Source organism: Aspergillus ochraceoroseus (assembly GCF_002846915.1).
Source record: "Aspergillus ochraceoroseus IBT 24754 chromosome Unknown P175scaffold_5, whole genome shotgun sequence".
NCBI lineage: Eukaryota > Fungi > Ascomycota > Eurotiomycetes > Eurotiales > Aspergillaceae > Aspergillus > Aspergillus ochraceoroseus.
The window spans coordinates 472,676-496,704 of record NW_024468480.1 but is presented as its reverse complement, the minus strand read 5'-3'; the positions used below and the strand labels follow the sequence as shown (position 1 = coordinate 496,704).

Here is a 24,029-nt window from a genome sequence, read left to right as displayed (position 1 = left end):
GCTGCTTGGTAACTTAGGTAGTATTAACTAACTAACTCTAACTACCTTACTAACTTTGTTGGTAAGTTTATTGATGATAATTATAGAGGGATGGGTTGAGTTGTTTTGGCTTTATATGTTATTTTTTGTGTTTATGCTTATACTTTTTACTTTACTCTAGTTATACTCCATAGTTAAGTTACTTACCTAGGATCTGGGAGATTTGTTGATTACTTTATTTTTTTTTTGTTGTGGAAGAAAAAGGAAAGGTTAAAGAGAGAAGAGAAAAGAGAAAAGAGAAAAGAGAAGGTCCTTGAGTTATGTATTAGATTTTAATAACTACTATAGTTAGTTAATACACACACATCCTTATTGCATTGCATATGCATGGGAAAATAGTAGTTATCTATTTTAAGTTACTAAATCAAGTTTATACTGCCCTGCATAGCTAATAGTGTAACTAGTTAGGTAGTAAAGAATGTTTATTATATAGTTATACTATTAACTAAGTAATTGATTTGCCTTTTTGTTCTTGTCTGGCCGTTTTATTTGCACTTTACTTTGTCTGTAGCTATACCTAGGTACATAACCAATAATATGTATGATCTCCAGGCGCTCTCATCTCTATATCCCGACTAGGTTCTGTTTTCCCTGGCAGATAAATTCAAAAACCCCTCCCTCCTCCCACTGGACATAAATTCATAGGCTCGTCAACTTCGTCATTCGTCATCATTTCCTACGGCCATTCACTCATTTTCCTCCACAAGGAAGAGGAGAAGAAAAGGAAAAGGTTCTACCTGAGGTGATCCTCCGAAAGCCAAGACCAATCTTCCTGGAGGATATCCCCATGGAAGGAGTTGAGATCGATGTCCTCCAACGACGGGAATGCGACCGTCCCGCCATCCACCAGAGAATGATCCCCGAATGTGTCGAACGGACTGACCATCGACATAGACACGGGAATATCTGACAAGCAGCACAGCGGTGGTGGCGAGGTTAGTGGCATGTTCAGAGGGGAGATTCCTCCTCCAGCGCTAAAACCTCCCGAGTTGGCGTGAGAGGCGTACCCTAGGTGTGCCTGGGGATGAGACAAAGAGGTCGGGGATCTCGTCGACGACGGAATGGCAGTGGTGGCGGCGGCGGTGCGGTGGTACGGCACTCCCTGTGGTGCGCCTCGAGCTCCTCCTGCGGACGCTGCTGGGGGGGCGCGGTTATCGGAGAATTGAGAACCACAGCTATAACCCGGGCGCGGAGATGGCTGGATGGAGGATGGGGGAGAAGTCGAGGACGGACGCGGGGCGATTGGAAGAAACGCGGAGGGGTTGGAACGAGCATGTCTGCCAGAAGCTCTCTAAACCCGCAGACGAGGAAAATAAATAGACAGCCAATTAGTATAACATCTCAACCAAAAAAAAAAAAAAGATGAATGAGATGGTTGGTTTTGGCTTATAGGCCAATTTCTTTTTTCTCCAAAAATTTTCAATTTGGAAGAAAAAAAAAAAAAAGCAGTGTAAGTGTGAGGTGATTTTGGTATTCCTCTAACATTTGAAGATTGGGATTTCATCTCCGCCTCACGTTTCAGCTTGTTGTGCTCGTCTGGTGATTCACACGGAGTACAGTTGCATATCAAGCAGGTTGAGAAGGGTCTGCCCTTCCGATTGATGCGAATTAACGGTCGATCTAGATGGAGGGAGCGATAAGTCAAGGGCTACACAACAGGACAGGCAGCCGCAATTGCCACAGGCAAGGGAAATGGGAAAGGAAAGGGAGAGATGAAAGAAAAGGGAAAGGGAAAGGAGACACACCATGATGTTTACATGTGGTAACACGATGGCCGCGAACGCAAGCTTCACAAGCCCACTTTTCACCATCTATTAGCATCCCTTGATGGAAGGTGTGGGAGGATAGAACAGAGGCATGGTGCAGGGGGAGAAGCACTTTATACCTCTGAGTGGATCAGACGAAAGCGAAGGAAAGACGAGGAAAGGGAAGAGGATCTTGAGAGAGAAAAAAAAGCAAAAGAAAGCAAGATAGAGTAATGGAACTGGAAATAGTAGAGTAACAATTTCCTACTAACCAGAGGTCAAAACTTGGACCTGGGAACAATTGACCAGGTCCATCATCCAGGATCCTCGAATTGAACCATCACACAGCCACCGGGGGAGCAATAGCGGGAATTTTGCGATGAGATTGAGTACATGGATGTAAACTGTTTTACCTCTCTCTAGATTTATTTTACTTGATTTAATTGAAGGGAGCGAGAGGTTATGTGGGAATCATTACAGAAAAGAGATATTATCAGCAGTAGTTGGTCGATGGTAGTAATAGAATAGCACCATCATCATCCCCATCCCCATCACCATCCCCATCATCATCATCATCATAGGGAACCGCTAAACCACCTTAGACTGCGGCATTTTCCGGGCAAATAAGGCTTGTGGTAACTTTCAATTGTGTCAACCGATTTTCAGTTTGTCTCCTCCTCTCCCCGTCCGTTTCTTTCTGCTGAAACTCGCCTTCCCCCCCCCAGTCTCTCTCTCCAGCGACGTTCCCCTTCCGTCTTAGTTGCAGCCAAATCAAATGGCCCAGCAATTCCCTCATACATTCCCTTAGGGAAGATTTCTCCCAGCGGCAACAAGCCACTGTTGGGGTCCTCTCAGTGCCAGTCTTGTCGCCTTTCTGGTTCGAAGTTCGATGAAGTTCTGGGAACGAAAGGGACGCGAACAAAGAAAGGGAAGGGGGAATTCTTCACTACGAGGAGATCGACATTCGAATGAAAAGAAAAGAAAACTATCATTCAACACACCGAAGAAGAAATTACCGTTTCTCTCCCTCTTCCCAGGAGGCCTTACAGATGTGTGATGATCGAACAAGGCAAACGCTCGGGTCACTATGCGGCTGGTGATACAGCGTCAGCTTTCTTAGGCAACACAAATTCACCTCCAATGTCTCATTGTCTCACCGTCTCCTGTACCCGGCTAAAACCCCAATCATTCATATGGAAAAGGGGAAGATTGCCGAAATGAATGGAGGTGGCTGAGCAAGTCCAACAGTGGGAGTATTGTAGCCTGGCCCTTTCACAAGTCTGTCTGCAAAGCTTAACATGATAGCCAATCTAAATGCTGTGGCGTCAGTCGATCCTTTTGGCCTTTGTATCGTCATCGATATCATCCAGTGTTTTATTAGTCCGATTGTTGATATCACGGAGGGTATGGTCAGCGGTCTCAGGCCAGCTCTATGATCAGGATAGTAAGTTGCCTCCCCCCTCTCTCCCCCTCATTGACAGCTGTCAAGATGCGAGGCATTTTTTTTTGCATTTGCATTTTATTTCTTTCTTTTTATTTCAATTATTATTGTCCCCCCTTCTTTTTTTAGGATGTGGTTCGGGGACTAAAATTTATTCCTAGTTTGCCAAGATGTGTACTATATGTACACGCTAGGAGAGTAGCTCTTTGTACTTGATACTCCTCCTCCTCCTCCTCCTCCTACTAGTCCTATCTACTATGTAGGCACGGAGTACGTATGAATTTGGGTACCTTGATCCGGGGCTACACATGTCTCTGTAAATAGAGATACATACCTACCGAGTAAGTGAGTATATATCATTTCTATATTCACCGTCATTCTATATCAGACCTAGTCTCTATAGTCTGGACCCAAAATAAGGTACAATATATTAATGCCTCACAGAATCCTCTCAATAGGCAAAATAGAACGACCCACCAGGCGTAAAAAATCCCCAACCCAGCAGATTATCCCAAACAGCAGTGGCTGTGCAAACGGAATACTACCTTCCATGGACCCATCTCATTCTGTTGCCCTTATAGAAGACAGCGCCATTACGTATTAGTTAGGGAGCTTGGGATTTTGGCGCGGGGCCCCGTTTCTCGATTTCTCTCTCTTGATCACCCTAGCAGTCGCACTGAAGTACTACTATATACAAAATTAATATCGAACCTTCGCGCCGCAACCTTTGGAGCCGCCAAAAATTCTCCTGTTCGTTTGCAACCCAGGCTTGACTAACTTGAGCTGCATGTAACTACTTCTTACCTTGTACAGGCATACTCTACTGTTCCTCCCTTGACTAGGACTCTTGTCACTACTTGAAAAAAAAGGAGATGATCCTTGCAGCAGCAGCCTCACCGACGATCAATGTCCATGCTTTTTCTTTTCCTTTTTCTGTGCTGTTTAGTTGAACAATATTATTCCATGCCTGTGTTGCGGGATAAAAATACAGAGTCACTGCTGCTATAGCTGTTATATATCCACGTTGCCCTGCTGTGTTCGACCCTTGAACTTATAAACTATAAACTACCTAACAACCCAGCAAAACCTCTGATGGTATCTTGGACTTCCAATTCTTCCTTAGCTACTGTAGCTGCTAAACTTTAGCCGTGCTGATAGGTGGTGGGTATCTTGCTAGGATTTATACGATCTCTCCTCTCCTCTCCTCTCCTCTCCATTTTGTTTTTCTTATGGAATTCTTAGGTAATTTCACAAGGATACAGTAGGTCACTTATGTATGTACTTGGTTGGCAACCCGAAGCCATAAGAAAAACCAAGGGAATGATTTTTGATTGTTTTCCTTTTCTCCTCTTTATTTTTTTTTTTCTTTCTTTGCCTCTGTCTTAGTCTTTCGGGTATGTCTGTGTAGCGGACTGCATCTAGATGGGTGCAGGGTAGGCGGCATGTGTGTGTGTGTGTGTGTGTGTGATATATCAGCTCCAGCCACAGATCACTTTAGCAACGTGTGCTTCTCCAGTTTCGGGCCAATTGGCGAATACTACGGAGTAAATGAGAAATAGAGTACATGGATTGAATGCTGGCAGGGCTGGCTGGTTTCTAATTCTATCTGAGAAGAGGTTGAGATCTGTATCTCCTCTCCTCTCCTCTCCTCTCGTCTCGTCTCCTTCCTACTACACAGGAACTGTCCTGATCTGTTGTATGAAAGGTGGAAGAAGCATGTCGACAATGTACAGTTAGTTACTCATGCAATAGATTTGTCTCTACGTGCATATGCAATGTGCAGTAGCATCAACAATGCAATGATCAGATAGAGAACGGCCTGCTAATCTGCAAACTCCTGGATGCAAGTCATATCAGAAAATAACAATATACAGATAAAAAATATAAAATAAACAAGAAATCAGCCATGCATGCCAGACTTTCTCTTTCTGGTGCGGACAATGTACGGACGATATGATTTTGAACGGGGGGAGAGCTTTTTTTTTTTTTTTCTCTCTTTTTTTCTCGCTTTTTTTTTTTTTTTTACGCGTCCTGAATATAATTTGCCGGTACACTCTTCGTAACGCCTCCCCTCTCAACATCTGCCCACCCATCTCCAGTATCCCGGTTAACGAGCACAAACCGGTCCCCTTCGGACATGCTCCATTCCATGTCGCTTCGAGCTTCGTAATCATACAAGGCTTCCACGTAGTGAAGTTTCTTGGCTCCACGTCGTGGAGCCACCGCAGGTCCTACACGCTTTGCTGCGGCAGCAGTGCTCCCTGCTAACGATGCAGATGAGTTCGAGTATGTAGATCCAGGACGATCAGCCACCCTGGGACTGGCAGAGGACGGTGGAGGGGTGGGTAAGGCTTCAACATAGGAAGCCGGAACGAGTCCTTCAAGTGACGATGACTTGATCCGCATCCAGCCTGACCCATCTAGATACATTTTTTTTTTTTAGTCATGGAGCAGCGAAATAGTCAAAAATGGGAATATGGTAAGCTTACCATCGGGTTCAAGGATAGTAACATTCTCGCCTTCTTGTACCGTGATCTCGTCAGCGCCAGTGGCTTGATATGAGTACAGCATCTTTCCCCGGGGCTCGCGGTCAGCCGCTTTGGATGCAGGTGTAGAAGCTAGTTCAGATGGTGGAGGGCTACTGATGTACTGGGTTGGTGGGGGAGCAAGGATTCTATTCCGCTTTGCTCCTGGCTTGCCTGTGGCAGTGGCAGTGGCGGCGGCGGTAGTAGACTCTGGAGATAGTTCAGCCGGCGCTGCATGGCTGCCTACGTTGGACAAGGACCGGTTGGCGCTGACGGCGTACCCGGAGCTGAGAGAGTTCATCGTATTTTGTCGAGTAAGAGACGGTGCCGTGGAGGAAGCGCTACTGGGTTCATGCTCAACTGCTGGCGCTATGCTGGCTTGCTCCTGGCGCTCTGCCTTGAGTTTCTTCTTCTCCTCCTTCGTCTGCTCCCCTGGACATTCTGCGGGCACTTTCATCTCACATTTACTGTGACATGTATATCCACAGTCCCGGCAGTCATAACCTTTGGCCGACAGGCCCCATATGCGTTCTCCACAAAGGTCACAGTTTGTTGGAATCTTGAATGTCTGCGATTTGAAGTTGTGATTTCGGGCTCCAAGGGAGAGATCACCAACCGCTGATATGATAGTTGACGTTTCAACATCTGCGGTGAGTCGTTTGTGCTCGATTTCATGAAGAGCTTCTTGAAGATAGAAAATTGACCGCACAACGTCAACTTCACTTCGTTTGTCGCGACCTTGCTGTATGTTTTTTCTCACTTGCTTGGCTGCCTCTACTTCTCGCCGCTTCTGTTCGGATTCGACTCTCAGGTCGCGAACCTGCGTCTTGCTCTTACTTAGAAGGTTCCGCAGGAATACTTTGGCTGTTTCATCCGTTATAAGTGTATCATCATCGTGCCAAACTGGGCTGGGCTCGAAGCCGAAGTTAGTTGGTTCCTGGAGCTGTATGACATTGTGGCGTAGGAACATGAGAGAGTCGAGGTGTGGCTGGTTCCGCGGAATCTCATTAAGCAGATTCGCCATATGCTCCGAACTCCTCGATGAAGATGTCTTCTCGAGCTGCGCCGCAATGGACCAAAATGAGTTTAGTTTTGCTATCCTGGTTTCGTTCAAGTCTTGCAGGCCCTATAATTCTCCGTCAGCCATAATCGGGTAATCTGTAACGCGCTTAACCAACATCTAGGATCTCCGGTACGTATTCGTGGAAGAACCTCTCCTTCATCTTATTGGTGACATTAATGCTGATCAGGTAGGTATTCTGCATTGGTTAGCAAAATGTACCGTAAATCAAGGATGGGACCAAATACCTTCACATTATTCATCTCTAGGATCTGCTGTTGGTATGCCGCTTGGGCTTTTGTTTTACTGTGGTCGAAGGAACTCTCCGTCTTCTTTCTTCTTGTCTCCACCTCTTGGCACGCACCGTCGTATTTGCCTTTGGCCTTCTTGAGTTCACCAAAATTCGCATCTCGTTCCTTTTCCAACTTTGTATGGAAATCCACATGGCATTTCCTCAACTCCTCGTACTGGAGTCCGGCTTGTTTCAGAGGCTCAGCAACCTGAACCAGGAGGTCTGTACCGAACTTATCCCGCTCTGCAGCATGCGATTCGACAGCCGATAGTTGTGTCGTCCATGTGGTAAGGGAGGCGCTCTCGAGGGACCCCGGAGTCATAGTAGGATTATCTCCAACACTCAGTGGACTGATTTTCTTCGCCTTGCGATCGTAGTACTTTTTACAGAGGGCCGTCAGTTTCGCCGCATACTCCTTCTCGATGGCGCTCCGTTCCCGGTAAAATTGCTGTATTTCATCCAGCCAACCTATTCCGTTGAAAACCTAGACATCAGAATCTTAGTACACACCTCTTTGCGGTACAATTGCCGTTGCGATGCCAGTTCCTAAAGAACAATCATGTGGGGGAAGCGACATTGAGGGACGTACCCAATTGTTGACCGGTTTGAACGCATCCTAGTTTCAGGGTATGGTTAGATGAAAGCCCATCGATTCCGGAACAAGGGAAGCATACCTTGAGTTCTGCTCCAAAATGAGGAGCAACATCCGGGGTTGCCATTCTAGGTGTGACAGAGTGACCAGAGTAAGGCGCATGAAACCTAGGGATCTAAGGCACCAGTGGTAATGCACGCAAGGACAGATATTGCGCCTCTGGGACAGTGGAAACACGGTCAGATCAAAGAACCTGCCTCCCGCGTGTCGACAATCAGTCGGCAACTCTGTACAACCAAGCTATCCGTCGTGAATCTCCGACTCTACACACCAGACAACCCGCCAGCGCCTGGGACTCGTGAGTATTGCTTATTTGATCTCTGGCAGGGCAATGCGGGAGAGCGGGGAAGGCGACCGGCAAAATGAACATAGAACACCCGTGACAATACGAAACAACCATATCAGGCCACGTTGGCTGCGTTAATCGTGGCTTATATTGCCCTTGTTACCGGTATTACCAGCATATATTACAAGTTACGTCACCCGTTGCCTGGGTCTTCAACGAGTCACCGCTTTCTTTATCGGGCTAAACTCAAGCCACTCGGATCTTTACCCAAAGCGGACTGGTGTCTTGGCAGCACTTCAAGACGCTTCCTCCTGCGTTTTCTGCCTGTGGATGTGGTGATTTTCTCTTCAAGATCCTTGTGGATTCGCGTTGGAAGTGTTTGAAGTCTCAGGCGCTCTTTCTGCGATAGCTTTGCTGAACAAACGGTTCAATTTCCTCCATTTGCGCTTCTTCTTACTCCATTTTGTTGATCGGGCTCCAAACATCCCCGCCAATCCAGCGCGCGCTTTTCACCCAGCTCACAGCCCAACGTTGATTTTGTGACCTTCCTTCCCAAGTAACAGATCATAATGGCATCTGAGGCTCCCGATGCTGGTTCCCTTGCGGATCGCATCTCCAAACCCGAAGAATCGAAGCCTGCAGGTACGAGCGCCACCTCGCATATAGTTCAACCGACCCCACCAGTCCTTCTACCAGACTTCATCGCATGAAACACATACACTAATCTGGCCGCCATCAGTAGAGAACACCGAGAAGACCGGTGACAATGAACAGACTGACGGTGCCGCCACGCAGCTGGGTGGCTCGGACCTCCACGAGCCTGAATACACCGTTGAGGTCAAACTCAGTGATCTCCAGGCTGATCCTAACAACCCTTTGTTTTCGGTAAAAACATTTGAAGAGCTTGGATTGTAAGCTTCCATTCTATTCTAGCCGCTATATATTATCTCAGGGAACTGACCGATCTTTGCTTTCTAGGGATCCACGTATCCTGAAGGGACTGTCCGCGATGAACTTCCGCAAACCATCCAAGATTCAAGAGCGAGCTCTACCCCTCCTGTTGAACAACCCCCCCAAGAACTTGGTCGGTCAATCCCAGTCCGGCACTGGCAAGACCGCTGCCTTTGTTCTGAACGTCCTCAGCCGCTTGGACCTTAGCACTGAAGAGGCTCAGAAAGCACCTCAAGCCCTGATTCTAGCCCCTACACGAGAATTGGCGCGCCAGATCGTTGGTGTTATACAGGTGATGGGTCAGTTCCTTGATGGACTTGTCATTGGCACTGCTGTCCCAGCGGATTCAAATGCTCGCCCTACGAAATTGCAGTGCTCGGTTGTTGTTGGTACTCCTGGAACAGTAACGGAGATGATCAAAAAGCGCGTTATGATCGCAAATAGACTTAAGGTGCTGGTGCTTGATGAGGCAGACAATATGCTTGACCAGCAGGGCCTGGGTGATCAGTGCATTCGTGTTAAGGCGTAAGTACATGCCTTTTGAGTTTCTCCGTGGCATAGCTAACTTCACGTAGTCTATTACCGAAGGATATCCAAGTAGTCCTCTTCTCCGCGACTTTCCCTACCCACGTCCATCGATATGCCTCGAAATTCGCACCATCCGCCAACGAACTTACTCTTCAGCACGAGGAGCTGACAGTGGAAGGAATTAAGCAACTATATGTCGATTGCGCAGATGAAGAGGACAAGTTTAGAACACTGGTCCAGCTCTACGGTTTACTCACCGTCGGGTCTTCCATCATCTTCGTCAAGGTTCGTTTGCAGCAAATTTTGAGACTGATTTAAGGGGACTAACCATCAGCTAGACACGTGCATCTGCCGTCGAAATTGAGAAGCGGATGGTCGGTGAAGGACACACTGTTGCATCCTTGACCGGTGGTGTTGAGGGCTCCCAGCGCGACGCCGTCATTGACCAGTTCCGTGAGGGTCAGGCCAAGGTTTTGATCACAACTAATGTCCTTGCACGTGGTATCGACGTTTCCACCGTCTCGATGGTCATCAACTACGTAAGTTGGATAGCATTGTTCACATTGTCTCCTTACTCACCTGTGTTCTTTAGGATATTCCCGAGATTCACCAGCGCGGTGGCCTTGAGAGACAGGCAGATTTCCAAACGTATCTACACCGTATTGGTCGTACGGGACGTTTTGGTCGTGTTGGTGTTTCGATTTCATTTGTCTCAAATCGCGATGAGTGGAACATGCTCAACCAGATCCAGAAATACTTCAACACAAACATTCAGCGTATTGACACAGGGGACTGGGACGAAGTTGAAGATATTATCAAGAAGACGATCAAGAATCCTCGATCTCAAGCTAATTTCGGACGATGAAATGACAGAAGGGAGAGAAGTGTGCCAACAGGACCCTTTCCTTCTGTGACCGAAGTAATACATTTTCAAAAGTCGACACTATTTTCAAGCAGTCAGTTTGGAAAGGGGAGGGCGTTGGCAGCAAGAATAGCTTGGAATAGGTTGATTTAAATGATGGTTGCAGGATGGGTTATGTGTGAAGAGTCATGACACGTTCCTAAATATGATTAAAAGTGAAAGAAATATCTAATAGATACCACTTGTTATGCACAAATATGTTATGAATTTTTTTTTTGTCCGAGGCTGGTTTTCTGCTGATATTGAAAAATGAGGGGCTGATAAAATCCATGGTGATGCTGTAACATTCAACAAGGGAGGGGGGGATGATGTCATACATTTCTCAAGCTGCACGGAGTAGATAAGCGGACTGCCAGGCCTGGAAGGTACAGTACCTCCGTCACACAATGTTAGGAACGTTCCCAATTACGAGTTGTAGATCGCTAATAAATAGACCACGGTAAGTGCTCTATAAGAGAGAATTGGAGGATCTGTTGCTCTTCCCCGGAATCCCAAACAAACTTGTCAGGTACAGTTGCACATACCACACGGATGAGGGGAACGATCTGGACCGCTGATAAGCACGGCTTACACCCTAGGAAAGGGCGGATTCAAGGAAACAGGCAAGGACAATTCTCATACGTCCTTCAATTTAGTAGGAAAATGCAGGAAAACATAGCATGTATTGCGTAAGTAAAAACAAAGGGACCAACTTCGTAAAGCTGCAAGTCATAGTAGGTTGGGCTGAACCCTGGACTGGGCCTCACTGTCCAGGCAGATAAGATGCGGAGAGATGTTACGGAACAAGTCACATGCAGGAGGCTTCCAGACATCTCCTCTACATTGTCTCTCTCACCCTTCTTCCCTTTCCTCTCCCTGGCTCTCTCTTACCTCTTTCTTGGTTTTCTCTACTACTGAAGTCACCATCCTGTACTTCACCACTTAACTCAACCGTCACCATGGTAGAGATAGATACTAGTACTTCTCCTAAAGAGTCATTGGAGACGACGACTGTTCAGTCCCCGACCTCTAGCTCCAAATACAGTAAGCATATCGTGGTAAGTCTCTCAATTGCCTACATGTAAAGCGTTCATTTCAACGTCTCTAAATTATATGCTAGTTGACTACCTACCCCGGCCAAAGCGGTATCGATCCGGTTCCTTTAAAATGGGGTGCCCCCGATGCAACATCTCGCGGTCCTGTCGTCGTTTCCCGCAGTGGTGCTCTGATCAAGCGCCGTAATGCTATGGGCGCGCATGGTGGGAGTTACAGTATTTACAACGCCCTGGCGATCGCAGCGGGCGACCTGGACTCCGATTTCCGCCCTGATTTCCGCAACACTGAACCTACCTTCAACTTTCCCTGGCAGCCTGCCTGGGCTGACAAGACCAAAATTGTCTCCATGGACCCCTACGGGCATGATATTGTCAATCAATTCCGGGAGGAGATTAATGCTGGCTGGGATATTCGCCCTACGATGGCGGTGACCCGTGCTAATATGAAACTTTCTGAGATTGGGGAAGCTATACGTGATGGGCAGTTGGAAGTTGATGGCTCAATTGTTGTCGACTCTTCTGGTGAAGTCCGCGTTACTAAAGTTGCTGTTGAACCGGTTTGGTACCTGCCGGGTGTTGCTGAGCGGTTTGGAGTGGATGAGCCCACACTCCGTCGGACTTTGTTTGAGCACACGGGTGGAAGTTACCCTGAGCTGATTACAAGACCTGACCTTAAGATCTTCCTTCCTCCGATTGGAGGCCTTACAGTATACATCTTTGGTCCTCCGGAGCGAGTATCTGATGAGAAGGTGAAACTTGCCTTGCGGATTCACGATGAGTGCAACGGAAGTGATGTGTTCCAGTCTGATATTTGCACATGTCGACCTTACTTGGCATTTGGCATCCGTGAAGCAATCCGAGAGGCGCAGAATGGAGGTAGTGGTGTTGTTATCTATTTCCGGAAGGAAGGTCGTGCATTAGGAGAGGTGACCAAGTATTTGGTCTACAATGCCCGCAAACGCGGAGGTGATACCGCCGATAAATATTTTACAAGAACTGAAAATATTGCTGGGGTTCGAGATGTGAGTGCTAACAATACAACCACTAAACCTATCCTGACATGGATCGTGATATAGATGCGTTTCCAAGCCCTCATGCCCGATATCCTGCATTGGCTGGGCATTAAGAAGATCGACCGGATGCTTTCCATGTCCAATATGAAGCACGATGCCATCGTCGACTCGGGAATCAAGATTCTTGAACGGGTTCCTATACCAGAGGACATGATTCCTGACGACTCGCGGGTCGAGATTGATGCAAAGATCAACGCTGGATACTTTACTACCGGAAAGCAGTATACTATGGACGAGCTGGCTCAGGTGCGCGGGCGTGGCTGGGAAAAGTGGGAGGACGTTACGGTATGTAATTTTTTTTGTTGGTGATTTTTAAACAGGGCTTATTGCTAATCTTCTATGCAGCATTAATCGCGAGGCGTTGGATGGCATGCAAAGGGTTTACGTTTATGATGCATGATCCTTTTTTTTTTTTTCCTGCCGACGTTGATGGCGCTTTATATTCAGCTTATCATCCTTTTAGAACAATGTGCAGAAACCGAACATATCTAAGAAAATCTGTAGAGAATATGAAAATGCTCTACAACAGAAAACAAATATACGTTGATCTCGGATTTTCTCCGTAACTCTCGGGTCCAGCCCCCGCAAATCGAGAGATCAAGCCTGATAAGAGCTCCCACTCTCGGCTTCCGCCCCCGAGTCGGATATTTATCCTTTTCTCCTCCCCCGCTCAGAAGTATAGGTATATATTCAAGATGATGGAATCCCTCGCAAGCAAGTTGAGCACAAGCGATGCTTTTTGAAGCGAAGCTCAAGTGAAAGCCTCATACATACTGAACGTACCAATTAATTTTCGTTTTCATTCATATTGATTCAAACCCAGTAGGTAATAATGGCATCGCAGCACCCCGCAGTTAGTCCTCAACCCCACGTTCCCAAACCGGGAGTATGGTGCCCTGCCGTAACATTCTTCAACCACGAGACAGACACTCTAGACCTTGAGTCTCAAAAGCAATACTATGCGTATCTCTCCAAGACCGGCCTCGCCGGTCTCGTTATCCTCGGAACAAACTCGGAGGCCTTCCTCCTCACCCGGGAAGAGCGCTCCCAACTCATCGCTGCCGCCCGCGAAGCCGTCGGCCCTGACTTTCCCCTGATGGCCGGTGTGGGCGCACACTCCACTAAGCAAGTGCTGGAGCTCGCAGCAGACGCAGCCGCCGCCGGTGCAAACTACCTTCTTGTCCTGCCCCCTGCTTACTTCGGCAAAGCCACCACAAATACGGTCGTGACGCGGTTCTTCGCCGACGTTGCGCGTCAGGTAGCTCTTCCTGTCGTGGTGTATAACTTCCCCGGCGTCTGTAACGGTGTGGATCTTGACTCGGAAACCATCACTGCTATCGTGCGGGAGTCTGCGGCGTCTAGCCCCGACGGTGTCTCGAATGTTGTCGGCGTGAAGCTTACTTGTGCCTCTGTGGGTAAGATCACCCGGTTGGCGGCTACATTCCCACCGTCTGAGTTCGCTGTATACGGTGGACAATCGGATTTCTTGATAGGGGGGTTGAGCGTTGGGTCGGCTGGGTGTATTGCGGCCTTTGCGAATGTGTTCCCGCGCACGGCATCTAGGGTCTATGAGTTGTATGCTGCTGGGAAGGTGACCGAAGCGATGGAGCTGCAGAGGAAAGCTGCATTGGCGGAGAGTCCCTGTAAGAGTGGAATCGGTCCGACTAAATATGCAACTGCGATTTACACGGCTCCGTTGGCGGGCATTGAGGGGGCAATAGAGAAGCTAAAGCCAAGGACGCCATATGAGGAGCCGGCGGAGGGTGCAAAGAAGCAGGTTCGGGAGTTCATGGATGACATGGCGTCGGTTGAGGTGACCCTTTAGAATAAGACCGAAAAATACATTACCTCGTGGCTCAATTTCTGCGTACACATTCGGACGGACAGGTGGGATATTTATGCACATTATGCTATGCAGGGATCACCGCATAGGTGGTCATGTGACATCACCAGCCTTTCTGCCAGGCGGAGTGTATAATTACACTTCATTACCAGTAGAGTCGCTGGATTTGCTGCAAAGTTACAATACACAGCGTCACCAGCGTCGGCTTGCCGGAAGTCGAGTTTCCCGTGATCATACGACGCCCACTTCAAGGCAGTCATTGGCGCAGAGTCATCATCAACTTTTTTTTTTCCATGGATGGCGTCGAAGACAGGCTACAGGTACCTGAATGAACCTTTCGTCGGCAAATATCCTCGCAGGTAGGGGACAAAATAACCAATTGTCGGCTCGTTTTTCGATTCATTCTTGCAACGGACAAATCATTCTCATAGTTACAGGCCGCCAGTTTACTTTGTGATACTTCCTGCAAGTTTCGAACAAATCGAGGCCAGCGAGCAATATTCCCTACGGAGTACTCCGTAGGGACCAGAACAGCCCAGCCTGTTGGATCGTCCCGCTAGTGGAACAATCAGAATCTCCTATTTCATGTGAAGTAGGAACTACGGCGCTCGTCAGTCGCCGCGCCCTCAACTTAGCCCCAACGGTTTAGGAAGATCTTAAAAAAGACACCGTCCGCAGCCTGTCTATTGTTTTCACCTCCCCTGCCAAACCTGATCTGATATTTCTCTCCGGTTCATTGAAATCCCAGTACTTGACCACAACTGATCCAATTTGATTTCCAACAACCCCCCTTTGCACGCCTCCGATCCACCTTCTCCACATTTAGACACTTAGGTCCGTTAGCGTTGATTATCAAGTGGCGGCTAGTTAGGCCTCCTCTTCCAGACAACTCTGCCTTTTCCGACTCCTGTATGTGTGCCAGACACCAGATACTTCATGGACCGGGCTTCCTTATGCCCATTCATTGTCGTTTCATTGCTGATATCTGTGATTGAGGTGCATGAAACAGACTGGGACACGACTACCATAAACTAGTGCTTACGTGATTGTACCTTCATGGTCAAGGCCCCAGCCGCTGGATAAGATGGCTGTTCCGGGAATGGGCAGTGACTTCCAGCTTTTCTCTCCCGTCTCGTTGAGAGACAGAAAAGGTTCTCAAGGAGACTCGGGAAGCGATGATGCCGGCCAGGATTGGACTCAGTGGATGAGATGGGACGACCAGAACTTCCCGGATATCGTCAAGGACATGTCAATATCGCCGTCGGATATCCCCATGGCATCGCCAAATACCTCGATATCAAAGAACAGTCTGGACTATCTCCAAACATCCGACTTCTCGCCCAATCTTCCAGTCGACTGTACGAACGTGCCGTTTGAACCGTTCTTGGTTCAACATTCCGGCGGTGTGATTCCGTCACAAATAATACCAAACGACGGCACGGAGTTATACTCCGCGAACTCGATTGCATCTGGATCTTCTCCGGCCTCCTTGATCGGTGCCGGTATCAAACGGAAATCAGGCAGTGATGATGACGGATCGACTATCAGCGGGCTAGTTCAGAATGGAAGGAAGATCCCATCCAAGAAAAGAGCGCATAATGTCATTGAAAAACGATATCGAGCGAATTTGAACGAGAAAATTGCAGAACTCCGGGATAGTGTACCTTCTCTGCGGGCGAGTAAGGGCATGGGTGGGAATGTAGTCGACGACGATGATGAAGGTGTAACACCAGCAAACAAGTTGAACAAGGCTTCCATCTTGTCCAAAGCAACCGAATACATCCGACACCTCGAAATCCGAAACAAGAGGCTCGAGGATGAAAATACTGCCCTGAAGATCAGACTTCGTGAACTAGAAAAGGCTGCCGATCAATCCCTAACTTCAGCAGCATCTGTCTCCTCCCCCAGCAACTACACCGTTTCCAGCGAATCCCGCGCAAGCGCTTCTCCAAGCATATTCTCACATTCGGAAGATAGCCCTATTGATCACTCGCCCTCTTCTTCCCAGTCCACAGCAGGCATGATCAAGATGCCAGACTCTTTCAAGAGGCTACGTGCTGAAGCTGCCAAAGACAATGCGTGGTCTCAGTCTTATATCCAGTATCCTAGTGGGAATAGTGGATCAACCCAGCCCAGCGGTGGACGCAGAAGGTCGCATTACCCGAATAAATACATGCTGGGTGCTCTTGCCGGGTTGATGATCATCGAAGGAATGGGTAAGGAGAAGGACTCCGAATCAACTGCCAAGGGCCTGTTGGCACTTCCGATCCACCTGATAAAGCATCTTCAAGCTCCACCATCTTTGTATTTGGAATCAGTGGGCCGCAATTTCTGGTCATCCTGGCATGCTAGGGCTATCCTACACTTCCTCGTTCTTGCTACCCTCGTGGTTGGTGCTGCGTTCGTTGTGTTTGTCTACCTCTTCAACTCGGGGCCAGGGCGTCAGTACTCCTCAAAAACATCATCAGCACCGGGTGTCATGTTGTCTTCTTCCAACTTCAGGCGTCAGGCTTGGTTGACTAGCATCCAACGAGTCGGGGTACCAAGACATAGGTTCTTCCACGAATGGTATGTTGTGACATCGCGTTGTTTCGAATATGTTATACGATGCCTTCTGGGATGGAAACTCTACTCGTCGATCACAGGAATTACTGAGGAAGATGAAAGAGGTCGGGTGAAAACGTGGGACATCGCAATTGATGCTCAGCTCTCTGGTGGTGATGCGGAAATCAGCAAAAGCAGGCTTGTTCTCACAATTTTCGCTGCTGGAACTCTACCACGCAGCCCCATGAGGATGATGCTGAAGGCTCTTCACTGCCGTATCCTTCTTTGGCGGGTAGGAGTTCCGGGATCATGGAGCTTTCAAATATCGAACGATGTTGCTCGTGGACTAGCCGGGTATCAATGGGATTTGGCACGAAAGATGAATGCATTCCTGCCCAAAGACCATCCAAATGCGCTCCCTAGCCACCTTGCTACCTTGCTAGAGTTCGATAGTGAGGATGTCATGATTGATAGCATTACCCAAAGGGCAGCTAATCTTACGTGGAATCGCCCTACTCAGGAGGGATCCGACGGCGATGATGCGCTTCTTGATGTGATAGAAGAAGATCCTGCCATTCAGTCCTCTTTAGACGCGCTTGCTGCTTGGTGGTCTTCTCACCTTTTGCAACGTGCTCTTCTCCAATACTTCGAGGCAAGTTCTCGTGGTCCTGACGCCAAGAAGAGCCGCGATTTATTCAAGTCCCAAATCAAACTGGCCCTTGGAGTGGCACCGCAACCATCTGCCGCTCATACACGTGCTCTCGTTATGATGGCCGTTTTCTTCGAACAAGATCGCATCACGAACATTGGAGCGGTCCTTTCTGCGTTGCCAAAAGAAAAGGGTAAGAGCAAGCAGAACCAGGCTTCCAACTTCCTCGATTCATCCCTACCCGTTTCTATCCGAGAAGAAATATCCATAGCCGTACGCTGCGCTATGATCGCCGCTATTTTCACTGCGCGATCTAGTGGTGACCACTCGCTCCCTGCATCGTTCACAATGGACAAGGCTGTTACTTGGTTCAACCAGTTGCCCCTTGATCCGGTTGAGCTGACTCTTTTGGGCTTCGCCGCTGTCTATCATTTACTCCACGTTCTTGCCTCGGATACGGGCTATCTATCCTCTTCAGACTCCTCATATCCCTCCTCGCCCGTGCTTAAAAGCTCATCCCTACCATTGAATTCCTCGGAAGATGAGGTAGACACTGGTCCATCCTCTGCTCATATCCACAAAATATTACCTCAACCTGTTCCTCTCCTTGGTCGTGTGGCTTCGGAGCTCATGTACTGGGCACGAAATGCTTATAACCCAACATTTTACGGATTTACGTCCAATCTTATCAAGGTTATTGAAGCGGAGTGTACTTCTTTATGTCACAGTGCTGGTGTTGATGTCGCCGATTATTCTTGCATCCAGGAGGAGAAAATGAAAGCGAGACAGCGCTCCGATAAAAAGAAGAAGAGGGCACCACGAAGACCCAAAGCACTTGAAAAACAACAAGTTTGTACTTCTGCGAAAGGCCCTCAAACCACGAACTTAGCGACAGATGATTGTCAAACTTCCCAGGCCCAAGGCCGGAATCAAACGTCGGATACACCACGGGAACAAGAACCTTCATAGGAAAAAAGTTGACTAGCCCTCTCTGTGGGCCTTCTTCTCATCATTATATTGTATAGCCATGTTATATTATGTTCCTCTCTGTTTCTCTCTTAATAGTTGGTATGACACGTATGGCCAGGGTCATGGGCGGACAAATTTTGGTACAACGGTGTTTATGGATTTGTTACGGCTATCCTTCCACTAAGATCTTTCTTCCCTCTATTCCAATAAACTGAATTTGCTGCCATGAAATGGCGGGTTGCCTTGTGTGGACTTAATTCCTAATGTTTTTACTCAAAATGTTTTCTTCGTCCGGTGTTACGAGTTCTGACCTCCGATTCAAATCTGCTGTTTCCATATGAAGCGGTCTCTTCGCCTGAGATATGCTGAAGTCTTTTTTATGAACTGAAAGCTGGCTTTCGGTTGCATGCTGGAGTTTTACTGACTATACTTCCTTAGCCCTAATGGCATGCGAGAGGATTCCTTGACCTCGGAAAATACTTGCGGCCTTCGCCCTTGGTCTAACGACTTATGATTTGCAGGTTGAGAATGAAGTTTTTCCGGCCTAGTGACCGTCATTCTTTTTCGCTGGCTCCACGGTCTCTACAGGCACGCACGCAAGCATCATAGACCCTTTTTCCAAGGCCCCTCCGTTAGAACGATAACCGAGACCTGTGTTCGCTCAAAGTGAGCAAATTGACCATCTCGTCTATGGCCGGGTGCCTACCAACTTGGGCAATTGATTTTCCGAGACAAAGGAAAGCTCTAACGTTACAATAGCACCCCTGGTCTTCATATTCCGCGATCTGCACATCACCAGCGACTGAAGTGGTGTTGCCATGTTTGGTATACCCTTGAGATGGATGACGTTTGTGCACTATATCCATGATGAATACCTATAGCCGATCTTAGCGATCGATGGGATACGACCTGAGTAGGAAACTGGGAAACCGCACTCAAGTGGAGAGCAGCATCGTGGCTTGCAAGAGGTGTACAGCTGCTTTGTCACCTAGCTAGGTACCTAGGCAGGCACTAGGGACTCGAGTACTCTCGCTGTCTGGGCTTGCAGCTTTTCATTGCTCTAGAGCTTCTACGTCACCGTCCCTTGGACCGCAGAAGGTTGATGCTGAATGAAACATAAATTTTGTTTTATAATTACCAGGATAGGAAGCAGCCCGGGAAACGGAGCTGTGGAGGGGCTTGGAATAGGTACTTGAGGCTCCAGTTTGAGTGAATGGGCCTTCGGATTCGACGGATGCTCACATCGAACCTCGACCTGATTTCCGTTTTCGGAGCCGCGGTTTCATCGCCTGCACTCGTTCGAGCTCCACGAAGCAGGACCACCTGCCCCCTTCAACATCGATGGGCCCCCACTATCTGCTAATGGATGCTGCCAGATACTGCCAGATTTTTTTCCCTTCCCAATCAGGATTCGATCTGCCCATCTAGATGCTGAATCGGCTGGTCCCCCGGCTTTGTCCAGGCCCTCCCCTGGAGCGACCAGACGCTCACATTCCCCACATTCTTCCTGGTTGCAATCGCATTCTTGGCCTGACAGCAATTCGCACGACCAGCTCATTGGATTTCCCACGAGGTAACTTGTGCGGGCCACCTTGGCGATCCCGGGCTAGGTTGGATGACGGCATTGCTGGGCATACAGTAGATCGAAGTAGTCGCACGTCATGACACGTATCGTTTGTATTCGGTACTCTTTATCGAGTATATGTAGCCCCTGGGATCTTTGCGGCCTCGTTCCGAGAGAAGACTGGATGGGTGATTGTTCAATGCATGTGAGGGGTGCAGCTGTAGCTGCCTCGTGGTCTTCCAATCTGATCGAATCTCGGTTTAATCTCAAAGGCTCAAGAAGATGGGGGTGGATCTTATAGGACCGGGAGGACACCGCTCTAAAGAAGTCCATCCTCCCATGAACATAGCGCTGGCAACTCCTCTTTTTGTACTCGCCGGCGCCTTTGGGATCCTTTTCATTGTCCGTGTCCTTGTCAAGCTACAACTTCGCCAACGTCTTCGCGCAATCCATCGAGGCGACGACCAGTCAAGATTCGAAGAATGCAATAGTTTGATTTCAGGCCTCAACAAACATGTTTTCTACGCGCCACTGCTGTCCACTCGGCATAGTCGCGAGTTTCGCATTTGGGGCGATGTCCACATGGGGACGGTACCGTTGAGACTGGAGGCTTTGCTGCTGGCAGCATACATCGCAGTGAACCTGATATTCTTCTTTTCCCTGGTGGACTGGTGGAAGGATTACCAGGAAGTGACATATGAGCTCAAGTATGCTGCTGGCCACCTTGCAGTAATGAATACTCCAGCACTCGTGTTAACAGCTGGTCGAAACAATCCGTTGATTCCTCTTCTTGGGATTCAGTTCGATACCTTCAATCTTCTTCACCGCTGGGTCGGTCGATTAATTGTTGTTGGAGCCATTGTTCACATGGCTTGCGTGGTAGCAGGGAAATCTGCACAAAGTAGGTGGCCTCTTTCCCGGATCGCTGGATCCTTTTTTAACAAGTGGAATAGTGAGCATGGGGGAAATTACTCATTTGATATGGACTGTTCCTTTCTTTATATACGGAATAGTGGTAAGTAAATCCGGTTTGAATGTATGAGATGCGTGGTTCTAACGGTTGGTAAAATGGCAGGCTCTCATAGCATTTGTCCTGATATTGATTCAATCTGTTTCACCGATCCGACACGCATTTTACGAAGCATTCCTCCATTTTCATATCGCCCTAGCAATAATGGCATTTGTAGGGCTTTGGTACCATCTCAAGGGTCTCACTCAGCAGCGTGTGCTCCTCGCTACGCTAATTCTCTGGGGATTAGAGGTAGGCTTCTTCTATTTCCTTGCGTAACTGGTTATGACATTGCGAATAAAGCCAGTGAACCTTCCAGTTCGGGCCAGACGAGGCAATACTAACCATTGAACAGAGAGCTGGACGGCTAGGAAGCCTTATTTGGCGCAATTGTGGTAAGCATCGCACAAGGGCCGATGTTGAGCTTCTCCCCGGGAATGTGGCTCGCGTCACTGTTAGGCCTGCAAGGCCGTGGACATTCAAAGCTGGACAGTATATGTACTTGTATATTCCGTCACTGGGATTGTGGACTTCACACCCATTCTCAGTGGCCTGGATATCGTCCAATGAGACAAAGGTTACGGAGAAACGAGGTTCTGGCGACTCCTTCAATCTCCTGCTGGAAGAGCGACAGCAGCCTACCGTCTCGTTTTTGATCAGACGGCGTGATGGGTTCACGAGTAAATTGCTTCAGAAGGTGAATAATACCGACCAAGGGCAATTTTGCGCCACCGCACTTGCAGAAGGACCGTTTGGTATGTCACAGAGTATGGACCTTCCTTTAATATTGTAAGAGCTAACGATACATATAGGTGGACTTCACTCTCTGACCTCCTACGGAACGATAGTTTTAATTGCCGGAGGAATCGGGATAACACACCCAATGTCGTATATGCATGAATTTGTCGAGGGCTTTGCTGCACAAACCATCGCTGCACGCAGGGTTAGTCTGGTCTGGGTTGTTCGCAGTCTCGGTACGTTTGTTTGCTCTAGCTTTGCAAATGGCGATGGACACACACTAACTAATATTGTAGACCATCTTGCTTGGGTCCAACCGTGGATGACCTCACTGCTCAATCACCCGGCGGTCCAAATCCCAGCGGCACAGAAACAACACTCCTACTTTCAGCTCCCAGAGTTCTCCCTGTCTATCCAGATCTACGTGACGGATCGAGACTGTAGCTCGGAGGAATACATGTCTGACGAAAGCCCCTGGGCTTCGGCCGCCCCTCCCAGTGTTCCGGTTCATATTGGCTTCGGGAAGCCGTGTTTCAATGAGGTCCTGGAGGCCGAGCAGGCCAAACAGGTAGGGGCCATGGCTGTGAGTGTATGCGGGCCCGGTGGAATGGGAGACGATGTCCGCAGCACGGTACGGAAGATGCAGGGCACGAAGACTGTAGATCTCTACGAGGAGACGTTTTCCTGGTAGCATAATAATTATCATATATACCTTTCAGGCCATAGCCACTGCTTTCTTCATACCTGTCAAGAGAAACAGATCTAATGTAGATTACAGCACACATCAAATACACATTCATGGGCGCCAACGCGCTCCCTTTATTGAAAACACCCTCGATATTCTGTTCTCTTGAGTAGTGTGGTATTGTTTGCTGTGGTTAGATACATATACATATATATATATATATATATAGTTCTGAGGCAGAAATTCGCTTGACGAACATAATAACCGAGTATCTTTTTTCCTCATGTTCTGAACGTCGTCAACCAAGTGTAGAGATTTAGTTTACTGAATAAATCGAGTAAGAGTTTTTTTTTTTCTTAACAGTCTGACGGTGTGGCAAAACCTGATAGGCTAACTAGGTAGCTGCTGTATGTCTATGTATATATACCGGAGTATGTATGTAGTGTAGTGTATAGGAACCCAGTATCCGTCTACCATCTAGAAGAAAAGCACCACTAAAGGATTCCCCCGCCCTCCTTTCAAAAAGCTTTAATTATGTATATCCCAAAGTGGATTAAAAATCCGCCCCCCCAGCCTTTAATGCCCACCGAACCAAGTCCGCTATTGTGCGGCTCACGGCTTCAAACCTCGGAATCTCATGGCCGCCGCCATGGTTATACACCTTTCTTTTACTCGCCGTGCACGCCTCCGAGAGTTGAATCCCAGCCACGTACCGTGGATCGCGCGAGCCATACACGTGCACTGTAGGAATCGAGATCTTGACGTCCCCGACAAGCTCCTTGCGTACATCTTCCTCCTGGAATTCGGGGACATCGAGCCCCACCCAGCGCGACGAGCCCTGGGATAGGATTGCGGAGGAATCGGCCATTTTGGATAATGTGACGCGGGACTCGGCGTCGCGGTCTCGCATTGCGGGGGCGATGTGGTAGCCGATGTGTTCGAGAATCGGGATTGAGGCGCCGCCGCAGATGAAGACGGCGGCTTTGAATGGTGGAGCCGGTGGAGCGGGGTCTTTTGCTTCTTCTTCCGGGGGCCCGTTATGTTGCGGGCTTTGGGGGCTGGGTTTGGCTTCGGATTCGTGGAGAAGGAGCATTCCTGCTGCGACGGCGCAGCCCTGGGAGAATGTCAGGACGAGATCGTAGGGTCCACGCTCGGCAATTAGGTCGGTCAGCCAGCTGCGCACGCGGTATACGGCTTCGAGGGTGTTGTCTTCGGTGTATGAGTAGTAAGGTGGGGGGTAGAAGAGGTCGATTCCGGGGGCAGGGCCACAGGGGTATTGGCCGTCGACATAGTCGAATTCGAGATTAAGGTCACTGAGCCGGGAGCGGATTGAAGCTGTGGGTTGTTAGTTTGGTGGTTTTTAACTATGCTTGGGGGGGGAGGAACGGACACAGCTGCGATCTGAAAATCGCCCCGCTTGTTCCTCTTCCGTGCAGACAGAGGACTTTCATGATGATCTGGGATTCTTGTGTGCTTGAAT

The 24,029-nt window shown here is 48.4% G+C and overlaps 7 protein-coding genes across 7 annotated transcripts; 4 read left to right on the top strand and 3 right to left on the bottom strand.

Moving 5' to 3' along the window:
• Window positions 1-507: 507 nt before the first annotated feature.
• On the bottom strand, window positions 508-2,062 carry P175DRAFT_0502063 (putative Cu-dependent DNA-binding protein). The gene is made up of 3 exons (XM_040897302.1): window positions 1,785-2,062; window positions 1,523-1,659; window positions 508-1,330 (listed from the first exon to the last, which is right to left on the bottom strand). The coding sequence occupies exons 1-3, from the start codon at window positions 1,858-1,860 to the stop codon at window positions 773-775; spliced, it is 771 nt and encodes a 256-aa protein (XP_040751280.1). The 5' UTR covers window positions 1,861-2,062; the 3' UTR covers window positions 508-772.
• A 3,064-nt stretch (window positions 2,063-5,126) lies between these two features.
• P175DRAFT_0516944 (putative actin polymerization protein Bzz1) lies at window positions 5,127-8,074 on the bottom strand. The gene is made up of 6 exons (XM_040898942.1): window positions 7,777-8,074; window positions 7,692-7,718; window positions 7,059-7,586; window positions 6,929-7,009; window positions 5,715-6,876; window positions 5,127-5,645 (listed from the first exon to the last, which is right to left on the bottom strand). The coding sequence occupies exons 1-6, from the start codon at window positions 7,819-7,821 to the stop codon at window positions 5,248-5,250; spliced, it is 2,241 nt and encodes a 746-aa protein (XP_040751279.1). The 5' UTR covers window positions 7,822-8,074; the 3' UTR covers window positions 5,127-5,247.
• A 305-nt stretch (window positions 8,075-8,379) lies between these two features.
• On the top strand, window positions 8,380-10,664 carry dbp5 (ATP-dependent RNA helicase DBP5). The gene is made up of 6 exons (XM_040897301.1): window positions 8,380-8,682; window positions 8,783-8,951; window positions 9,019-9,516; window positions 9,567-9,804; window positions 9,858-10,058; window positions 10,112-10,664. The coding sequence occupies exons 1-6, from the start codon at window positions 8,610-8,612 to the stop codon at window positions 10,382-10,384; spliced, it is 1,452 nt and encodes a 483-aa protein (XP_040751278.1). The 5' UTR covers window positions 8,380-8,609; the 3' UTR covers window positions 10,385-10,664.
• A 715-nt stretch (window positions 10,665-11,379) lies between these two features.
• P175DRAFT_0509874 (putative GTP cyclohydrolase II) lies at window positions 11,380-14,373 on the top strand (the record flags this gene model as incomplete). Its single annotated transcript, XM_040898465.1, has 4 exons — window positions 11,380-11,478; window positions 11,541-12,497; window positions 12,552-12,833; window positions 13,375-14,373. The coding sequence occupies 4 exons, from the start codon at window positions 11,380-11,382 to the stop codon at window positions 14,371-14,373; spliced, it is 2,337 nt and encodes a 778-aa protein (XP_040751277.1).
• Window positions 14,374-15,475: 1,102 nt separating this feature from the next.
• P175DRAFT_0516941 (uncharacterized protein) lies at window positions 15,476-18,864 on the top strand (the record flags this gene model as incomplete). The annotated part of the gene is made up of 4 exons (XM_040898941.1): window positions 15,476-16,070; window positions 16,095-16,114; window positions 16,142-18,433; window positions 18,500-18,864. The coding sequence occupies 4 exons, from the start codon at window positions 15,476-15,478 to the stop codon at window positions 18,551-18,553; spliced, it is 2,961 nt and encodes a 986-aa protein (XP_040751276.1). The 3' UTR covers window positions 18,554-18,864.
• A 1,391-nt stretch (window positions 18,865-20,255) lies between these two features.
• Window positions 20,256-22,619, top strand: P175DRAFT_0258990 (ferric reductase family protein). Its single transcript, XM_040892722.1, has 6 exons — window positions 20,256-21,018; window positions 21,071-21,132; window positions 21,193-21,378; window positions 21,482-21,881; window positions 21,939-22,100; window positions 22,161-22,619. The coding sequence occupies exons 1-6, from the start codon at window positions 20,400-20,402 to the stop codon at window positions 22,553-22,555; spliced, it is 1,824 nt and encodes a 607-aa protein (XP_040751275.1). The 5' UTR covers window positions 20,256-20,399; the 3' UTR covers window positions 22,556-22,619.
• Window positions 22,620-23,102: 483 nt separating this feature from the next.
• On the bottom strand, window positions 23,103-24,000 carry P175DRAFT_0440128 (putative EF-hand calcium-binding domain protein; the record flags this gene model as incomplete). The annotated part of the gene is made up of 2 exons (XM_040894008.1): window positions 23,103-23,884; window positions 23,940-24,000. The coding sequence occupies 2 exons, from the start codon at window positions 23,998-24,000 to the stop codon at window positions 23,103-23,105; spliced, it is 843 nt and encodes a 280-aa protein (XP_040751274.1).
• Window positions 24,001-24,029: the final 29 nt, after the last annotated feature.

Bases quoted from the DNA above. Each gene is read 5' to 3' on its own strand.
- P175DRAFT_0502063 (XM_040897302.1), bottom strand. From the start codon at position 1,860: ATGCTAATAGATGGTGAAAAGTGGGCTTGTGAAGCTTGCGTTCGCGGC. The intron at 1,660-1,784 runs GTGTGTCTCCTT...CCCTCCATCTAG, and splicing joins TACCACATGTAAACATCATG to ATCGACCGTTAATTCGCATC. The intron at 1,331-1,522 runs GTTAGAGGAATA...CTGCGGGTTTAG, and splicing joins TGAAATCCCAATCTTCAAAT to AGAGCTTCTGGCAGACATGC.
- P175DRAFT_0516944 (XM_040898942.1), bottom strand. From the start codon at position 7,821: ATGGCAACCCCGGATGTTGCTCCTCATTTTGGAGCAGAACTCAAG. The intron at 7,719-7,776 runs GTATGCTTCCCT...CCCTGAAACTAG, and splicing joins ATTTTGGAGCAGAACTCAAG to GATGCGTTCAAACCGGTCAA. The intron at 7,587-7,691 runs GTACGTCCCTCA...TCTGATGTCTAG, and splicing joins TCAAACCGGTCAACAATTGG to GTTTTCAACGGAATAGGTTG.
- dbp5 (XM_040897301.1), top strand. From the start codon at position 8,610: ATGGCATCTGAGGCTCCCGATGCTGGTTCCCTTGCGGATCGCATCTCC. The intron at 8,952-9,018 runs GTAAGCTTCCAT...TTTGCTTTCTAG, and splicing joins ACATTTGAAGAGCTTGGATT to GGATCCACGTATCCTGAAGG. The intron at 10,059-10,111 runs GTAAGTTGGATA...TGTGTTCTTTAG, and splicing joins TCTCGATGGTCATCAACTAC to GATATTCCCGAGATTCACCA.
- P175DRAFT_0258990 (XM_040892722.1), top strand. From the start codon at position 20,400: ATGGGGGTGGATCTTATAGGACCGGGAGGACACCGCTCTAAAGAAGTC. The intron at 21,019-21,070 runs GTAGGTGGCCTC...CAAGTGGAATAG, and splicing joins AGCAGGGAAATCTGCACAAA to TGAGCATGGGGGAAATTACT. The intron at 21,379-21,481 runs GTAGGCTTCTTC...ACCATTGAACAG, and splicing joins TAATTCTCTGGGGATTAGAG to AGAGCTGGACGGCTAGGAAG.